Source organism: Rhododendron vialii, chromosome 11a (assembly GCF_030253575.1).
Source record: "Rhododendron vialii isolate Sample 1 chromosome 11a, ASM3025357v1".
NCBI lineage: Eukaryota > Viridiplantae > Streptophyta > Magnoliopsida > Ericales > Ericaceae > Rhododendron > Rhododendron vialii.
Genome location: NC_080567.1, coordinates 24,877,272 through 24,897,855, shown reverse-complemented (window position 1 = coordinate 24,897,855; position 20,584 = coordinate 24,877,272). Strand labels below are relative to the sequence as shown.

General features: G+C 38.9%; 1 protein-coding gene and 2 pseudogenes across 1 annotated transcript; all 3 read right to left on the bottom strand.

Annotated features, from left to right (window-relative positions):
- Positions 1-4,212: 4,212 nt before the first annotated feature.
- On the bottom strand, positions 4,213-5,967 carry LOC131307044 (probable cellulose synthase A catalytic subunit 9 [UDP-forming]). The gene is made up of 4 exons (XM_058333461.1): positions 5,869-5,967; positions 5,144-5,485; positions 4,611-5,010; positions 4,213-4,295 (listed from the first exon to the last, which is right to left on the bottom strand). Exons 2-4 carry the CDS (start codon positions 5,441-5,443, stop codon positions 4,213-4,215), a joined length of 783 nt encoding a protein of 260 aa, XP_058189444.1. The 5' UTR covers positions 5,444-5,485; positions 5,869-5,967.
- Positions 5,968-6,908: 941 nt separating this feature from the next.
- Positions 6,909-19,859, bottom strand: LOC131306475 (probable leucine-rich repeat receptor-like protein kinase At1g35710; annotated as a pseudogene).
- Positions 9,465-14,540, bottom strand: LOC131306479 (cellulose synthase A catalytic subunit 2 [UDP-forming]-like; annotated as a pseudogene).
- Positions 19,860-20,584: the final 725 nt, after the last annotated feature.

Sequence of the window (20,584 nt, the reverse complement as noted above, 5' to 3'; positions counted from 1 at the left end):
GGAACAAAATACAACCCTTGATGAATGCTACCTTTCAAGTACCGAAGAATCCTTTTAACACCAATAAAGTGACTTTGTCTAGGGTCATGCATGTGCTGACAAGCTACATTAACAGCAAAGGCAATCTCTGGCCTAGTCAATGTGAGATATTGTAAAGAGCCTACAATTTTCCTGTACCAATGAGGATCCGGCATAGGCAAATCAGGTTCAAGCACAGTAGGTTTGACAGAAGAAGGAGAAAAACTTGGTTTACAGTCCTGCATACCAGCTTTGAGCAACAAATCCTGAGCATACTTGGTTTGAGACAAAAGTAAATGCTGACCATGTTGAAGAACTTCAATACCAGAAAATAACTAAGGGTGCCCAGATCTTTCATCACAAATCTACGACTTAGAATACTAATAAGATCTTGAATATATTCAGTATCATCTCCAGTGATCAATATATCATCAACATAGACAAGAATAAGAGTAATACCATGATCTGTGTTTGAAATGAACAGAGATGAATCTGCATTACTGGCATGAAATCCTTGAGTGAGAAGAAAGCTGGAAAACATGGAAAACCAAGCCCGGGGTGCCTGTCTGAGACCATATAAGGCCTTACTCAATTTGCATACATAATCAGGATGAGCAGAATCCCTGTACCCAAGCGGCTGTCTCATATATACCTCTTCGTCAATAACCCCATGTAAAAATGCATTAGATACATCCAATTGACGTATGGTCCATTGTTTATGAACAGCCAATGAAAGAACAACTCTTATAGTAGGTTGTTTAATTACAGGACTGAAAGTTTCTGAAAAATCAATGCCCTCATATTGTTGATTTCCATTTGCCACAAGTCTAGCTTTATACCTGGCCACACTACCATCAGAATGACGTTTAATCTTATAAATCCACTGACATCCAATGATGTTAGCATTAGGAGGAGGGGAAACTAGTGTCCAAGTGCCTTGCTTTTGTAAGGCTGCATACTCTTCTGCCATAGCATGCTGCCAAACTGAGTGTTTGACAGCCTCAGAAAAATGTGTGGGCTCTTCTGTTGGTGTAGAAACAGAAGTTACTTGTGAAGCAGAGACAGGTGTATTAACCACAGTAAATCCATAATAAGATTGAGGTTTTGTAATACCATTTTTAGATCGTGTCACCATTTGATGTGAAGTAGGAACAGAAGATGGAATTTCATCAGTAGATGATAAAGGAACAGGAGAAAGAGAAGTAGTATGAGAAAAAGAAGACAAAAAAGATGGAGAATGTGTCAGAGCAGGGTCAGGAAGAGAAGAAGTAGGAAAGGAATGAGCTGAATTAGAAATAGGAGTTGCATGAGTATGATTGGGAAGAGTAACATCAGAACCAGAAGAGGTATGTAATGGTAAACCAAGAATAACAGAAGAAGAAGACAAAGGAACTGTGATGCTTATATCAGTGAAATCTGTGAGTGGCATGTGAAACTGAGTAGGAGAGGATTCAGATGATGTGAGAGAAGTTTGAGAAACAAGTGTAGAATAAGGAAATGCATGCTCAACAAACTTAACATGCCTTGAAGTATAAACTTTGGAAGTACTGGGATCAAGGCATCTATAACCTTTTGTGGCAGGGCAATAGCCAAGAAAAATGCATTGAATAGATTTGGGAGTTAGTTTGTTTTGAGCATAAGGCTTTAACCAAGGAAAACAACTACAACCAAAAGGTTTCAAAGCTTTATAATCAGGTGAAGAATTGAATAGAAGAGAGTAAGGAACCTGAAACTTTAAAGCAGTATGAGGTAACCTGTTAGCTAGATAAACAGCAGTTGTCAATGCTTCAAGCCAAAATTTAGCAGGAAGATGAGATTGAATCAACAGAGCAATAGTTGTCTCAATAAGATGCCTATGCTTTCTTTCAACTACACCATTTTGTTCTGGTGTATGAGGACATGTGGTTTGATGAATAACCCCAGTGTTAAGAAACAAAGCTAGTAGGAAATGATTGACAAATTCTCCCCCATTATCACTGCGAACAGTTTTAATAGTGGTATGAAACTGTGTAGAAACATAGGCTTTGAAATGTGCTATTGTATGCTTTACTTCAGACTTGTAATGTAAAGGAAACAGCCAAGAATACCTTGTAAAATCATCAATTACAAGCAAGTAATATCGAAAGCCCTTATGTGAAGGAATAGGGGATGGACCCCACACATCCATATGCACAAGTTCAAATGGAAAAGAAGTCTGAGATTGAGATACAAGAAAAGGAAGCTTATGGCTTTTGGCCATTTGACAAGCATCACAATGTACATTTCCAGATTGTGAAACTGGTAAATGAAATTGTTTTATTAAAGATTGAAACAAAGGTTCACTTGGATGACCAAGTTTATTATGCCAAAGCATGGCAGACTCAGCAGTGGTAAGAAAAGCTGTGGAAGAACCAGGTGTGATGGAGCATTTAGAGGAGTTCAGAAGAGGATACAGGCCCTTGCTGCAGGGCCCCTTGTAAAGAATTTGGTGAGACTCCTTGTCCTGAATGACAAGACCATTAGAGTCAAAGATGAGAATACAGTTGTTATCTTGAGAAAATTGATGAACAGAGAGAAGATTATGAGTAATAGCAGGTGTATGAAGAATATGTGACAACCTAAATTGAGTATGAGGTGTAGATAACACACCTGATCCAGAATGTGTAACTTGTAATTGAGAACCATTTCCAACTTGAACACCACCAGGCACTGAAGAAGATTGAGGACAGGCTATATGCTGCAGATTATTGGTTACATGGGATGTAGCTCCACTGTCAAAATACCATGGGTTGCCTGTCATGTTTCCAGTTTGAATCCCCAAGCCTTGATATCCAGAAGGCATCATAGGTGCAGAAAAACCAAGAGGTAAGGTAGATGTGCTGGCCATATTAGGATCTGGTGCAGGACCAACATCTCCAGAATAACTAGCAAAATTAGCTTGAGCATAAGGAGAATGAGCAGGCTGTCCATAATTTCCAACGGAACCAGGTGAAATAGAGAACTGAGATGTAGGCTGGCCATAAGCTCTTGGAAACTGAGCTGTAGCAGATCTGTTATGAAAAGACATGCCATTGGACTGAAAAGAAGGTGGATATGATCCAGGTGGCATTGTGTTAAAACTAGAGCCATGCCATTGAGACATTGGATTGAAAGTTGATGGATAAATGCCAAAGGATTGATCAAATGGATAATATTGACCCTTATAGTAGTAGTATTGTGTGACATGATTTGTTTTTCCACAAATAGCACAAGGATCCCTGGGAAATCAAACACCTCTTCCCCCTCTGCCTCTTCCAAAGTTTCTATATTGAGATGAAAAGGACTGAGTTTGAGGTAAAAACTGAGAGGGAGAGAACTGTTGTTGAGGGAAATGCTGAGTAGAAGATGCAAACTGCTGTTGTGGCAGTATGCAATTATTGTTTGGTGTGGAGGTAAACTGCTGAGATGCAGAAACACTAGAAGTAGGCACTGTAATATGTGGTACTGAAGTAGAAGACATAGAACTTAACATAGGGTTTGAATTTGAGACCACTAGAGCAGAAGCTTGGTCAACCGAGTCAATAGAATCATGAGACATCTGAATATCTTCACCACTTAGCATAGAAACCAATTCAGCAAACGTCAATTCCGTACTTCGTCCACTTGTTCTGATCCCCGTTTTAAATCCATTGAATGCAGGAGGTAAGCCATGTAAAGTATGAAAAACAAGGTCGTCATCAGACAGAGGATTTCCCGCAGCAGCTAATTGCTGAGCATAAGACTTTACAGTGTCAATATACACTACCATTGTTGATGTTTTGGTCAAACTATAGAGCTTGTTTCGTAACTCATGGATATGTGTTCGTGACAGAGAGTTGTATCGCGTGTTTAGTGAATGCCAGACCTCGTAACTATGACGAAACCCTAACACATAAGGCAAGGTAGTTGGGGACAGCGAAGCAGTTAAACAAGCTAATAACTGCGAATCTATAAGTTTCCAGAGTGCAAAATCAGTGTTCGTTACCAGTTCTTCAGCAGAATTGCGGATCTGAGATGGAGGACAAGAAACCGTACCATCAACATACCCAAGGAATCCATTAGCATTCAGGACGTTTTCAACTTGCGTCTTCCAGAGGAGAAAATTTGCACCATCAAGCTTGATGTTCACTAATGAGTGAAAATTCGAGACCAGAAATGCGAGCGATGATGGAAGTGTAACTGTAGATGACGCCATTATCAAGATCCAAAAGCTATGATAGCAAAAGTATCGATCGAACTAGAATCAGAGAAGAGAATCAAGTGACTGTCGTCGTTGCTGGCTTTGATACCATATAGAAATTTACAGGAATGATAGAAAAACAAGAGAGAAACACAAAGGAATTAAGAAACCCTAGAACTCAAACAAGAACAAACGCATCTTTTCCCAAATTGATTTTTCTGTTCTTCGTTCCCTCATGTACAAATGAGCTCAGAAGCCTTTATATACAACTCAACTACAATGACAGCTGGCAAAACCCCTTCTCAACCGACTTACATCCTCTAAATACACTAGGCCAGCTCAGCTCAAATCAATCCTAACTAACTAACCAACTAATCACTGTTACATCACTAAACACACTACTAAACACATTTACAAATAGACTTGTTATTAGTGACTTTTGCTAACAATCCCCACGTATCGTAACCGTTGTTGATGGCGTTAGCAACCCCGACTATAACCCCGATAACGTTGATGATCAAAAGAGTCGTCGGAGGGATCAACAAGGACGTCCACTTGAAGAGATGGAGCTCCAAAGACTCTTCGTTGCCTCCGTCTTTGGAGGCTATGGTGATGTTTGCGTTGACACCTGTCAAGGCCTTAAGAAGGCCTTGGAAGAGGGCAAAGAAATGGGAGGAGACTCCGCTGATCAACGAGAACTGCTCGTTTCTCCACCAATCGTCTAAGGTCACCCGTCCCCATTGTATCTCTAAGATACTTGTTGCCGCGATTGATATGAAGAGGGCCATGAACACAATGCTTGCATAGTTGCTAATCTGCAGATATATAAATGCCAAGAGAGGATATTGTTAGCTGCTTTCTAGAGCCGATTGACAAACCAAATTCAACATGCTAGGACTATTGTTGGTTTGAGCCAACAACTATGGTAAGGTACAATCGGCCGGTTACCTCAGGGACGATGAACTTCCCAGTGAAGAGACATACAGCCGGTAAGGTACAATAAGTGATCAAGGGAATGGATGTAAATGGATACACAACCGAGTTGATATACGCGAATCGCTCTAGTGGTTTTAAACCACACTCGTAACCATACCAAAGTGGACAGTGGCTACTCAGGAAAATCTCAATGGATCCCGAGGCCTGTTGAAGAATCTGGTGCAAGCGATTTGAAAGGTTTATGTGGGCTGATCCCTTAAATCCAGGCCTTATGGGATTGCAGTACACGGACCGCCAGCCGTGGCAATGCATCTTGAATCCGGTTAAAATAACCGATCCATAAATCCATCCAACCTGGTTAGCAGCAGTAAATAGAAATTAGGAAATGAAGCTCATTAAATCCCACTTCCAAAAAAAAAAAAAAATTTGGCATTAATCGCTCTTGAAAGAAAAGTGCAGGTCCTAAGTAGATTGGTGTTTCCAAAATTTTGCATACAATATGCGCTCTGTAAAATTTATAACATTAATCTTGAATTCATTATTTTGATACAAACAGTTACAACATCTGCACTTAAATTCGTGATATCCACTTTGAAATCACAACATTTATATGCATGAGAATTTGTTGTTGCTGCATACCTCTTTTCCCCACTTTGTTTTATCCTCGTAACCACAGCTAATAGCGTGAAGTGCTTCTTTCAAGACCGACGCAGAAATTGCTCTAGGTGGAACTCCACCTTCCTCTTGCAGCGTTGAGGCAACGAAAACCGGTGATTGTCCAAACTTTTTCTCAAAATTCATCTGGGGCATGAGGTACGATTTTTCATTTTCTATTCCTGCAATTTCAAGAACTAGTTAGCAACCGTAGAAGATCATAGGTTTATGTATACATCTTCAGAAGCAAGAATGACAAACAAATGCAACATTCAAGAAACCAAGTGGAAATCAATACTATACACAGGGGAAATCACATTGACACTTTTTACATTTAAGCAATCTTTAAAGCTATTCTCTCACCTTGGAAGGAGCCAAATTCAAGTACAGTTTCCCGTGTCTATAAGTAAAACCATAGATAAAAATAAAAATACAGTCCGAGTGCACAAACAGGTAAGTAATTTTTTTGGAGTAAAGTAAACGGCCATCAAAATTCTAGCCTTTTCTTGCACCTCTGTATCCTAATTTTCATCCTAATCCTTCGGAGCCTAATCAAGTTCTACGGTCTATTTCTTTGTTTAAAGTTGCTGCTACTTGGAATGCTATAAGGTCTCGAGTGCCTAATCTGCTTTCCCATTTTTCGTTCTTGGACATTGTTTCATCTTCTGGACGGCTCATCATTCATGTTTGCCAAAGAAAGAAATTGTAGAGTTTCTCAAGGAATGTAGGTATCCCCTGCCTCTATTCTTTCAGAAAATCCAGTTTGACGTTAGAACTAAAGGTTTTCAAATTCTAAATGTTAAACACTTCTCCCCTCTTACTTCTGCTTTACTTTACTCTTGGCGAGTTCAGTTTCTGTGCAATCTAAATCAGAATTCAAGGAAGAAGTCGTATCCGGATTGCCAATTTCATAATTAACGATTCAAATTTGTTAACGAGTCTGACTAGTAAAAATATGTTTGGACGAACGAGATTGCACAAACAGCTTTTGGCAGTCCAACCGCAAACTGCATAAGTTTTATCCCATAGAAGACCAGATGATTTACCTTCAACACTTTCCTCAATACATTCACGAGCATGTATTACAGCGAGTTAGGAATTCGCTGAGATAGATTAGTTTTCCGTTTATGACTTCTTTTTTCCCTCCATTGTATGCCATGTCAATGGCTCAGTCCCAAGATGACAGAAAAACTCATCTATCTCATCAAATTCCATGAGTTGTTTGAGAGATTGAGATGGTTGATGTCTAATTTAATAGTAATTAAGTGTCTAGTTTAAAAGTAATTAAGTGTCTAATTGAAGTTTATTAAAGTTCAGGTAATTTATGAGACATCTGAGAAAAAAATTGACGCTAATTTTAAAATTTTCGCTAAATTTGAGAGAACGCATTCTTGCCATTTGAATATCCCTGGAGAGATTGCATACTCTTGATCTGCAGTCAAATGCTCTACCTTGGTGAGAGATTGCGTACTCATTGAACAATCACTACCACATAGAAGGGATGTATAAAGAGGAGCTGATGCGAAATTTGGTAATCCCCTAGACTACCTCAATGAACACGTTCCGTGTTCCCGATTTTAATCCCAATGGTAAAGGTCAAAAGAATTACGCAAGTTGTGAACGAACCTTCATTGCACGACGTTCCCTCGCAAACGAAGGATTAACTTTGTCCCTAAGACAGTCGACCTTCTGAGCAAAATACCACTCCGGGGCACGAGGCTCGATATTGAACTTCTTGCAAAACGGGACCCACTTCCTCGCAAACTCAAACGTTTCAGCGAGGGCTTCAAAAGTGAGCATGGCCGCGCCGTCGTCAGAAACATAGCAAGCAATCTTGTCTACCGGATAATCCACGTCAAGGATTGACAGAACCGTGTTAGCCATCGTAAGTGGCGGTTCTTTCATCGGATCCACAGTAGTAACAAGTACGTCTGTAGGAGCTAACTCAGAAGGCTTCCCCCCTTTCTCGTACCTGTGATCAGGTTTTATCAGGCACTAGCTTAGAACATGTACAGATCAAACTATGAAAAAGCTTAGAACCCAGTAACAAACATGCTGGCGCGCTTAAAATTTTCAATAAGTCTTGGTACACTCCTACCGACCATTCCTCTCTCACATATTTGTAGGCCCCCCATAATTAAATTGAAACTGACACATATGTGAGGGAGGAGCGATCGATAGAAGTGTACGTAATTTTACTATCCAACAAAAAAGTTTTTAAGTTCAGTGATACAAGAGTCATATCATCACATTAAGAGAGCAGGCCATTTCATACCAACCAATGTAACCCTTGTATTATCTAACATTTCCCGCACTTGTAACTGCAGTTGAGGTTTGTCACGTGCAATTTTTTCCGAGTTTATGATCATGCAATCTTTTTCTTAATTCTTTTCTTATGAGGTGTGGATTGTTTATTATTTAAATGTGCGATAGACTTTGCTTTAGTACTTTGTAGAAGCTTTTTATCGAATCCAAATATCTAAGCTTTTCGCCCCAAATGAGATTATTTTACGCTCCAATTCTTTGCGTTTTTTTTTTTTTTGCTTATTGAAAGCTGCAAAAGTACATTTTACCAAAAAATATATATCACTCAAGAATGGATCTACAGAATTCTTAAAAGTCAATTTTTACTATCTTAGAACAATTTATTTGACCAAACAGTTTTAACTTCTGCCTTATAAAATTGTGCATTCAAATGTACCCACAAGTTACTTGAATTTTCAAGGTGAATAAGTAAAACAACCATAATTCAAAAGCCCAAACTTAGAAATGATAACAAACAAAACTGATCACTCATTCCATGTCCAAAAATGTGACAAAATTACATGACACGTGCTTGCAGACGTGTGCACGTGCGCAGAGAGAGAAGGGCAGTGTACCTTTGTGATAATCTATCTTGGCATACGTCCCTAGCTCAATCGGGAAACATTTTGGGTTGAAGACCCACGAAAAGCCGAACCATATTTCGCAAATCACTGGGGTCAGCCACACCCCATAGGCATCATGTACCGGGTGCCGAGCCCTATAGTTGAAAAACAGTCCAAGGATCACAAGTCGGAGTAAAATGATGATTCGGTATGGGTTTATCCTGCTTGATGAAATTGGCAGTTTCCTCGAAAGTGCATGCATGCCTGCCTTCATCCAACCAAATTCCCAGAAAACAAGAAGAAATTAGGAGAAAGAAATTTATCGAAATCAGAACAAACAGGCGGTTTTATTAGTTGATTGATCAAACTTAAAAGTTTGCTCTCTCCTAAGATCTTTTTTGATCGGCAATGTTCTCTCCTAAGATGTTGCAATCAACTCTTATGGGGTTGGACCATACGTAGAGAGTAGGGGAGCCAGGAGTCGAATCAGAGCAAGCCAAACTATTAATGAAATTTTGTTACGATGATTTTTTCAAGAATAAATCCGGATGTTTGAGTTTGTATAGAACAAAGTTGATAACTTAAAAGATCGAGTACTAATTTTTATTTATTTTTGGATAGGCAAAGAAATATTATTAGACTGGCATCCCAACATGAGAATGCTAGTTTCGTAGCAACCACTACTTGTTCTGCCACTTGATTTGTAGGAGGCGATAGGCGTTGGTCCAAGACTACCTTCAGTACAATCCCGTGGCCCCTTGATGATGATGACGACAACAAACATAATGATATTAGAAACGAGATGAGATCACCTAGATGCTTCCCCATAATCACTTCAAGTGTTAGCATCCCAAAGCTATAAACATCGCACTTCTCATTCACTTCCATTGATATTAGAAACGAGATGAGATCACCTGGATGCTTCCTTATAATCACTTCCAGTGTTAGCATCTCAAAGCTATAAACGTCGCACTTCTCATTCACTTCCATTGTATATGGAAGTGAACGAGATTGCACGAACAGCTTTTGGCAGTCCAATCGCAAACTGCATAAGTTTTATCCCAAAGAAGACCAGATGATTTACCTTCAACACTTTCCTTAATACATTCACGAGAATGTATTTCTGCCAAAGCCTCCCTGCAACACAATTTAATTAGGCAAGCAATTGCAAGCCTTCCCTGTGGCTTTCTTCTTGGCTGGAACATCAGAGCCATAGAGCGCTTGTCTCCTAAACACACATCCAGTTCCAAAGTAAATGGGTCCTTGGATCCCGTTCAAGCCTTTCATATTGATCTGTTTACAAGATATAAAAAAATTTAAATTGGTCGAATACCAGTATCTACTTGAACAAACCACATTGATAAATCTTATTCAAACAAGTCTTTATCATTGGTAAATCAAGCTCATTTATTGCATCGGCGATTTACACATCAAGATCTATAAAACAAACAGCCTAAGTAGTCCAATGTTACCTGAGCTTGTCTTATTTTGTATTACATGAAAGATCGTCACATCCAACAATTATTACTCACCTCTATGGCAATTATTACATTAATTACCATCAGATGCACCATACTTTTCTATTGCGTCATCAACATTATTCAAGGGAGATAAATTAGGCACCCTGTTTTTTGTAATCACACTAAAATTTATCGTTTAGCTTTTATAGAAAATTGTGCGATGTGTATTTAACACTAAAAAACATGTATTAGAATGTGGTCCTAAAAATATGGAGTGCCAAAATCATTTTCCATATCCAAAGGTTATAGTGCATGTCACGTCAGATGAAAAATATAAGTTGTAGAAACAACTAGTGAAGTAGTGTAGCATTTTGCTTATGCATATGGATAACCAAATGTAAGTGCAATCTCACGTATGTTCGTAAAATTACAAAGAGAGTGTAATTTTGCCAATGTGGGAGGTCCACACCAAGTCTCACTTCGATGAATATCGGAAAGAATTGTTCACTTTTTGAGACAACTCTATAAAAATAATAATAAAATCAGCTCAATCTCAGCATTTGATCAAAAAACACTTTTATTTTAGAATTCTAATTTAGAATCTAAGACAAATATTAAAAGCTTACATCAAAGACTTAAAAATATTTAATTGAGTTGACTTTTGCAGACTTTCTAAAAAAAACAGTATCTATGAAATGAACGATTCTGATTATCAATATGAAAATTTGGTGTGTTTGGTGTGGATGCAACAATCCACATAAAGAGAGTAATATTTACTTACTTTTAAAGCGAGTAAACAAAATTCTACTTGTCGGAGGTGGTTTGCTTACATCGAAGAATACAATGTTGCGATTTGCATATGGGTCAGGACGATCAATCCCATCAAACCTTTGAGGAAACTGAACATAGCAAAAAAATTTTTTCCAGAGGCAAGGTCCATCATGAAGCACATAGCTTTCCGGAGTGCCTTGCTGTTGTTTATATAGTTATCGCAGTCGACATTGAGTAGGTAAGCAGCATTCGATATGACTGCAGAGGCTCGCACCTACAAAAATTAGCAGAAACAGTTTTGAAAAAAATTGAAAAACAAAGTCGCTTCCAATTTAACAGATAAATAAGATCAATAAACAAACCAGATGACTTGAGCAATGTATTGTCCAAGCTTGGCATGGAAGGTTAATGACTTTGAAAAACATGTTTAAGTTTTGATTGTTTATAAGAAAAGTCAATCTTAAATGAGGTTTGCCTACCGGCCAAGTAGTAACTTGATTTAGAAGCTAACGAGCTTCAAAAAAAAAAAAACCACACCTGAATAATTCCGGGATGGTCCCTGAGATTGTTACCGGGCCATGGGGTCCCCATCTTGCATTGTCCAACCCTCCACAGGAACCTTCTGTGCCATGGCCACCAACCGGTTTATTCGAACTTGGAACTCTTCGTATTCCCTCTGTAGCGACAAAGTCAGAAACCAAAAAGCAGAACAAATCATTACTCTAAAAAATCTTCTTCAAAACTCTAACCAAACAAAGCTTACATTTCTCAGGATGAAAGGAATTAGTTCGTCATGTCTTTTATAACTGCCATATAATGAATTGCCACTAAGGTATATATTCCCAATGCTGACCTGGGTTCTGTTTAATGGTCAAATTAGACCTGAGATTGAATGATAGATTTGCGGGGAATTTTCAAAATTACACACGACCTTTTACGCAAATGTCTCAGGAACACTTGAATTGTAATAAGCTTTAATTAGACGCCTAAACTAAAAGATCGAGTACTATTGGTACTATCGTATCACATACGCAAAATATTTTTTTATAGAAAATCAGTCTTAGATTCATATATTATGTGAACTTCATAAGCCCATAAGTCCACCAATTAATTTTATAAGGTCTCAAGTTCATTTTAGAGTACACTAGAGTAGGGTAGGATACCCTAGGAATTAGGTACTTTCATAAGATTTTAGGATGCACTTTTTTATTATAGGATAAGGTACCCTAGGGTAGGGTACCTGCTTAACGAATTCCTAGTCCTAAAATAATGGGTTGTCCCAAGCGTAGGGCTGAGATCAACATAGCATAATATCCGGTAAGACCGGAGTCGATTCTACAAAGACGGTGATGTGTGCTTACTTAAAAACTCGGATTGTTATAATTTAAACGGGCTCTTAGGTAACCACCCCTTGTAGTTTGATGCTAAGATTAACTAAAACCTAGGAAATTGTTTGGTTTTTCAAATATTTAAAAATGAGGTACGGTCATAGGATTCTTAGCACTCGCACCCAGTTCGGATTAACCTGCTCCATTTAGTATTCTTAAAAACGTTTGATTTTAGAAAGAAAAAGATACCCCGAGAGATGCGAATGTTTATGATTCTGTTTTTCCATGCGCAACGGAAAATAGGTTTTGGTCCCCCATTTCCCCGTTCACATGGGTTCCGACAATGTCCCGGCCCGGTTCGTCTAACGGATGTTCTTTACTAACCTAAAATTGCCATTTCTTTATTATTTGAGAATAGGAGCAGTGCCCGAACCAGGCACGGCATGCTAATCACTCCACGACCCTACCTATACAACTACTCACTCATTATCAAGCAAAAATTGAAAGAAACCCTAGTTTGAAACATACTTCTATTACGCGAGATGAAAATAAATAAGAAATATCAACTAATCAAATACCAACGTATAACTTTTATAAAGAACAAAAATTAAAACGAGTTACCGGAATGCGAGTAATTGAACAAGACCTTAAATAACTTGAAGAAAAGAAAAACTCAGAAGAAACTAAACAATATTTCCCCGTTCCTTCTGAACTCCGCCAGTCTCGGCTTTTTGTTCTCTGATAGCGTCTGAAGTGATCCCCCGAAACCCTTTTTCCTCCTTTTATAGTAGTGTCGAAAACCCATGAGAAAAAGAGGGGCCTCACTTGTCAACTACTGGGCCACATATTTCACGTGCAAACCAAAAGGTTTATTGGCTGGCCCATTCTTTCACATACTTCTTGATTTTAAACAATTCTATTGCTCTGAATTTTCGTAATGTTGGAATTTGATTGGGTGCTTCTCGTCATCCAGTATGAGTTTGCTCTCGTCTCTGAATCAGTTGGATTGGCATCGACTTTGCGTAATATGATTTTGCGCTTTAGCTCCAAATGTTATCCATGTGCTCCGAGAGTTTTGAAATGCAATTAACAACTATCAAATCTCAAGTAGCGCGCTAAATGGACATAATAAGCTTAAGTTAGAGGGTGTAAATAGGAGTATTTACGCACCTATCAGTACCCTAGGATTTAGACACTTTTATAGGATTTTAGGGTGCACTTTTTATTACAGGGTTTTAGTAGTTTAGGCAATTTCATAAGGTTTAAGGTTAAGGTACTTTCATAGGGTACCCTAAGGTTTAGGTTTTGCGGACTTGTGGCTTTACAAAACTATTATGTGGACTTGTGGGTTTATAAAATTTCTATAGTGGGCCTATCACTAAATCTTCCTATATTTTATTGCATGATATTATTAAACATAATTTAACATGCTACCAATGAAAATTGTTTTTGTTTAATTATGGCTGAAATTTTATAATTCTTTTACAAGTACCTTAAACATTATGAAAATTAGACTACTAGGAAATAAAAAAAATGGGTGGGGCCGACTCTACAGTAGCTCCGCATATGCATACGTGTCTTTCCCCCATTTTAATCGGGCCTTGATTCACTTGGCTACATCTGCTCCTTCGGCTAGTGGACGGGTTCGGACACATGTATTAGGAAGTTATCAAATTTGTCTCCCTCCTAGAATGATATCTAATTGTTCTTTGTTCTTTCGCTACAAAGTTGTGTCAAACTTAAAAGTCGGAATGACTACAACTTAAGCTCCTTTTATCACACAAAATTTACCAACTTCAAGTTCTAGAAATAGAATAAACCAAGTCAAATACAACCTACCCAAAAAAATCAGGATCTTCTCCACCATCGGGTTCATGCTTAAGAATTCGAAGTTTTTCAGTCTGCCTTTTCTTCCACGCCTCCATTCTGTCTTTCCACACAGTTGTACCATACCCATATAGTGCCAAGTCTTTCTTAGCATCCATCGGTCGGGGTTGAACTGTAAAATCAACACCCAAAATACACTCAATCCTACGAATCGCATTGAAAATGATTCTGTTTTTCACAACAAAAAGCTTAATTGTCAACTACATGCAATTGGATCAAAAAAATAACTCACAAGACATTGAGGAATTAGTAAACGGCACCTGGCGGACTTGCTTCCCGTGACTCGTAAATGGAGGAATTGTGAGGGGTTGCTTATCGGATGAAATCGCAGTATCGTTCAAGAGTGGAAGTCCAAACTCCAAAGGAAACTCAAGAAGTGAAATTGGACTCTATCAGTAAAAAATGGCGGGGGGAGGGGTGGGGAAAATGCACAAGAGCAGAAGTCCAAAGGAAACTCAGGAAGTGAAGCAGTTGGTATCAAGGAGTTCTCCTAACGTAATCAGCTGGAACTCATTTTGCAGAGACGGCCTCCGATTTGACAGCTTCCTAGCAACTTGGCGCATGGTTGGCCGAGACATTGGACTGGCGTTCAAACACGAGAATGCTAGTTTCGTAGCAACCACTACTTGTTCTGCCAGTTGATTTGTAGGAGGCGATAGGCGTTGGTCCAAGACTTCCTTCTGTAAAATCCCGTGGCCCCTTGATGATGATGACGACGATAAACATAATGATATTAGAAACGAGATGAGATCACCTGGATGCTTCCCCATAATCACTTCCAGTGTTAGCACCCCAAAGCTATAAACGTCGCACTTTTCATTCACTTTCATTGTATATGCAAGTTCTGCAAAAATAAAAATGCCCAATAGAAAGAAACAATAGATTGAATAAACAGTGTGATGGGAGAAGGGGGGAACCGTGGTCATGCTACATTTCAGGAATTGGTTCAGTTGCAAAATTATGCATATATTCTTGAACAAGTTTGCTAATAGTTATGGAGTTAGGGAGGGATTTTTGTTTATTTATTTGTCAGAAAGGCCAAACCTTTACAACATAGAAAGCTAATTATTAGGACTAAGAAAATATCAAAATCCAAAAGATCTTAAATATGAATATATCTCATCATCATGAATGATCACTATTCATGAGATATCACGCTATGCCCCTGATATGGATTGAATGTCCTAAAAATTCATTGCACAACATACGCGATTTTAAAATTCGTAACATTCTTGATTGTTAAAAGCTAAAATTAAGTACCATGCTACGGGAGACTTGGAGATTAAAAAAAGGAGAAAAGAAAATTGTAATAAAGAAGCATACCGGGAGCAACATATCCGAAGGTTCCTACGAATGAAGTCCAATTGGAAGAGTCAGTCTTCATAAATCTAGCAGTCCCAAAATCAGAGATGTGAGCCACGTACTCCGAATCAAACAAAACATTTTTGCTTGATATATCGCGGTGGATGATTGGAGGCGAACAATCATGGTGCATATAAGAAAGAGCATCGGCCAAACCCTGAATAATATCCACTCTTTTGTTCCAATTCAATTCTACGGCTTCTTCCTTTGAGGCCAATACCTTTTCCAAGCTTCCACCTTCCAGGAACTCGTAAACCAAAAATGAGTGTCTTGGATGTGAGCAATATCCGTAAAGCTTTACAATGTTGTGGTGCCTTATCTCGGTTAACGTACCGATCTCGCTTGTAAAGCCCTTTTGATTAACCGAGCCACCATCAGATGATGGGTGAAGTTTCTTCACAGCAACTACTTGACCATTCGACAGGGCAGCTCTATAAACAGTACCATATCCTCCTTCCCCAACGTAGTATTTGGCACTAAAGTTCTCAGTCGCTTCAATGATGTTTTCATACGCCATTTTCCCGTCATAAATGCATATTGTGAAAACATTTTCATTATTGACTTGTGTCAGTTCTTTTGTTCTGCTCTTCACTTTCTTATGACAAGTCAATAAAAAACCCAGAGCCATGAGGGAAAGAAGTAGAAATCCAAAAACAGGAAGTACAGTTAGTAACACCAATTTCTTTTCCTTCTTCCTACGAACACCATGAAGTTGGCACTCCTTCAAACTAGTAGCATTACCACATAAACCTTTATTACCTCGGAGCGAGTTATATGGAACTTCTCGAAAAGCTTTGATGTGGGGTAGAGGACCCTCTAGTTTATTGTAGGATACATCAACTAATGAAAGAGCTAACATATTATCAAAAGAAGATGGTATGAAACCTGAGAGCTCATTGTGGGAGAGATTTAGCGTTTCTAACCTTTGCAGTGCTCCAATCTGCTCTGGTATTTTGCCTGATAACAAGTTCTCAGCCAAATCAAGATTTTCAAGGCCACGGAGTTGAGTTAGTTCCAAAGGAATGTTTTCCCCAAGTCTATTATTGCTCAAACTCAAGTTTAATAGTCTCTTGCAATGCCCTAACTCTCGAGGGATTGAGCCAGTTAATTTGTTAGCTGCCAAATTTAAAGTCTCTAAATTTGCAAGGCGGCCAAGTTCCGGAGGAATGTTACCAGAGAGTAGATTATCATTCAACTTAAGGTAGAACAATGAATCCAATTTTCCAAACTTCTTTGGGATCTCTCCAACTAGATGGTTTAAAGAGAGATCAATTCTTGATAGTTGAGTTGCCTCTGCCAATGCAGGCGGTATCCCTCCCGAAATGTTGTTGTTGGACATTTTTAGACTTTTCAAATTATTACACTTTCCCCATCTTGGGGAGAGCTCGCCATAGAAATTGTTGCCGCTCAAATCAATATAATACAAATTTGGGTATATTCCAAAATCTTCTGATATATTTCCCGAAAATTGGTTTCCCTCAAACCTTACTCTACGTAGGCTACTACAATTTTTAATGCTTTTCGGGATGAGGCCGATGAAATTGTTGTTTTGGACCGTCAAGTTTTGAAGTGATCCACTCGCACAAAGGTCTTCAGGTAAATGACCCGTAAGCATGTTATCACTTAACCCCAAATTTCTCAAAAGTGTAAGATTGTTCAGTTGTGTAGCAATAGATCCCGTAAGTTGGTTACCATACAATTGCAAATGCACAAGAAATTTTAGATTCCCTAAAGATGAAGGAATCGAACCTGAGAGATTATTCATAGTGAGTGAGAGATTACTTAGAGACCTTAGCATCCCAACTTCTCCTGGTATTGATCCGAAAAGATGATTTTCAGATAGGTCTAGGATGGTTAAGTTGACCAAGTTGCCTATAGATGCAGGAATTGAACCCGTAAGATTGTTCATTTGGAGTTCGAGATCAACGAGGCACCTCAACTTCCCAACTTCTTCAGGGATTGAACCCGTGAGACTATTCCTTGAGAGATCGAGAACAAGGAGGGACCTTAGCTTCCCAACTTCTTGAGGGATATATCCAGAAAGATGATTATCAAAAAGGTGAAGAGTGTTGAGGTTAACCACGTTTCCTATAGAAGCAAGGATTGAACCAGTGAGGTTGTTTGTTGAGAGTCCGAGATGAATCAGAGACCTTAGAATCCCAATTTCTCCAGGAATTGATCCGGAAAGATAATTTTCAAAAAGGTATAAGGTGGTTAAATTGACCAAGTTGCCTATAGATACAGGAATTGAACCAGTGAGATTGTTTCTTTGGACTTCGAGATCAATGAGGGACCTTAACTTTCCAACTTCTTCAGGGATTGATTCAGAAAGATAATTGGTGTCAAGGTAAAGAATGGTTAAGTTGACCAAGTTCCCTATAGATGCAGGAATTGAACCTGAGAGATTGTTCGTAGCGAGTGAGAGATTAATCAGTGACCTTAGCATCCCAACTTCGTCAACGATTGACCCAGAAAGATGATTGTGGTGAAGGTAAAGACTGGTTAAGTTATCCAAGTTCCCTATAGAAGAAGGGACTGTACCCGTGAGACTATTTATTGAGAGATCAAGAATAATGAGGGACCTGAGCATCCCAATTTCTCCCGGGATTGATCCGGAAAGATGATTTGCCCAAAGGTATAAAGTCGTTAAGTTGGCCAAGTTGCCTATAGATGCAGGAATTGAACCTGAGAGATTGTTCATAGCGAGTGAGAGATTAATTAGTGACCTTAGAATCCCAACTTCGTCAATGATTGACCCGAAAAGACGATTGTGGTGAAGGTAAAGACCGGTTAAGCTATCCAAGTTCCCTATAGAAGAAGGGATTGTACCCGTGAGACTATTTGTTGAGAGATCGAGAACAATGAGGGACCTTAACATCCCAACTTCTTGAGGGATATATCCAGAAAGATGATTATCAAAAAGGTGAAGAGTGTTGAGTTTGACCAAGTTCCGTATAGAAGCAGGGATTGAACCCGTGAGACTATTTGTTGAGAGATCGAGAGCAATGAGGGACCTGAGCATCCCAATTTCTCCCGGGATTGATCCGGAAAGATGATTTGCCCAAAGGTATAAGGTCGTTAAGTTGACCAAGTTGCCTATAGATGCAGGAATGGAACCTTTAAGATTGTTTCTTGGGAGTCTGAGATGAACGAGAGACCTTAGCATCCCAATTTCTTGAGGGATACATCCGGAAAGATGATTTCCTCCAAGTTTAAGAGTGGTTAAGTTGGCCAAGTTACTTATAGAAGTAGGGATTGTACCCGTGAGATTGTTTGAATACAAACTGAGCTCAACAAGAGAAATGAGGAATCTTATTTCATGGGGGATGGAGCCGCCTATTTGATTTTGGTGCAGCTCCAATGTCTTGAGATTAGATAATTGGCCCATTTTTGGTGGAATTGAGCCAGAGAGACAATTGGCAGACAAGCTAAGATTGGTAAGTCTTGAAAGGCAACCAATGCGGGGGGGGATGGTCCCATAAAGTGAGTTGTTTTCAAGATCAAGGCTAAGAAGATGAGGGAGGGATGAGAAATTTAGATTCGAAAGTGTACCTCTCAGACCATAACTCTTGAGGTTGATATGAGTGATTACTCTTCCAGCCATTTTGCAACCAACTCCAATCCAATCACAGTGGTTGCTTCCAACCACCCACGATGACAGGAGAGATTGGCTTCGGTTGTCAAGGCTAGCTTTCCACGCCAAGAGGGCCACCTCTTCCTGTCCTTCTTCTCCAACTTCTTTCCCAGTTGCGGAAGAAGAAAAGGCAGTGGAATAAAAAGGAAAGACCAATGAAAGGATGATGACGAAGAGAAGCAAGATTTGGAATGAAAAGAACTGGTTGGGATGTGTCTTTGCTGGAAAGGACATCATTGTTGGATTTTCTTTTTTCTTATCTTAACAAAGAAAATCTATGAAAGGCAGTTGTGGGATGGATAGCTTTGATTGAAAGGACAGGTATTTATAGATGCAAGTTGAGTTTGCTAAAATGTGTGGAAGTCTTGGATTGCATACTCTGAACCATTAAAGTTGGGTTTCGATAAAATTGTTTTTTCCATGTGTAAAGGGGATATTCTAAATCAAACAATTTGTGCCGAATACGAAGACTTGACTTGGGACATGACCGGTTGCCATTCTCCCGGCCTCTCCAGTGGTTATACTCAGAAGTTCGACAAGCATTCACGGATACTTTAGCAAATCCACTGAAGGATTATTTTTTTTTTTTTCTAAAACCTTTTTGGCATTTCCCAAATTGCTAGCTAAAGAAGCAGTACTTGTATTTTGTTTTTTATCAGAAAATTGCATGTGGGCATATTCCATGTCAAAGTAACGTACGGTTGCTTTCAGGGTGTTTGGATTGAAAATTTATGCAGGAATTTGTAGAGACACATGAAAAGGTGAGTGAAATACACCTTGAATTTGCGAATGCAAATCCCTAGCTCTTTTTTTTTAATTATTTTCCCTCCCCAAATCTCTCCACAACCTTTAATTGGATCACAACTTTTATTGTGTTCATATATTGGTTTCCTCCCTCAAACCTCCATATTGCAAAAATTCTTCATTGCTCAGTCGCCTCGTTTTCTAAGTTACTCTTGAGAGGGGAACAACATTAATCCCATAGCTGCAATGAAGGAAAAAGGAATATCCAAAAGGTCAGGTGTATTATATTCGAGAATGCTATGGTTAAACAGTACCATGATGTATTAATTTTTGCCCTTTTCTATAGTGTAACTATGATTGAGCTCATAACGCGGATAATTGAAGCATGCGTACAAGAGTAAGAAGTAGACAGTTGGTGCACGATCTAGTATAGAAGCAGAGTATAGAGTCATGACCCAAACAATGTTTGCGATTCAATGGGTGCACTCCTTCTTTGAGAAGATAGGCTTCGGCGTATGCACTTGTCCATTAATATAATTTCTCATTAGAGGGCTTAGCAAATTGAGATTGACCGTCTTATTGTTACTTGTTACACAAAAGGTTGATAGTGGTGTACGTAATAGCTACCCCTTTTGTTCATAACCATGCTAAGTCATGAGTCATGCAGAGGAAGAAAGGGACAATAGCAAATCTTGTCATGGATAAAAATGGGGGTACCAGACAGTCATTTCTATAGTGGCTTTTTC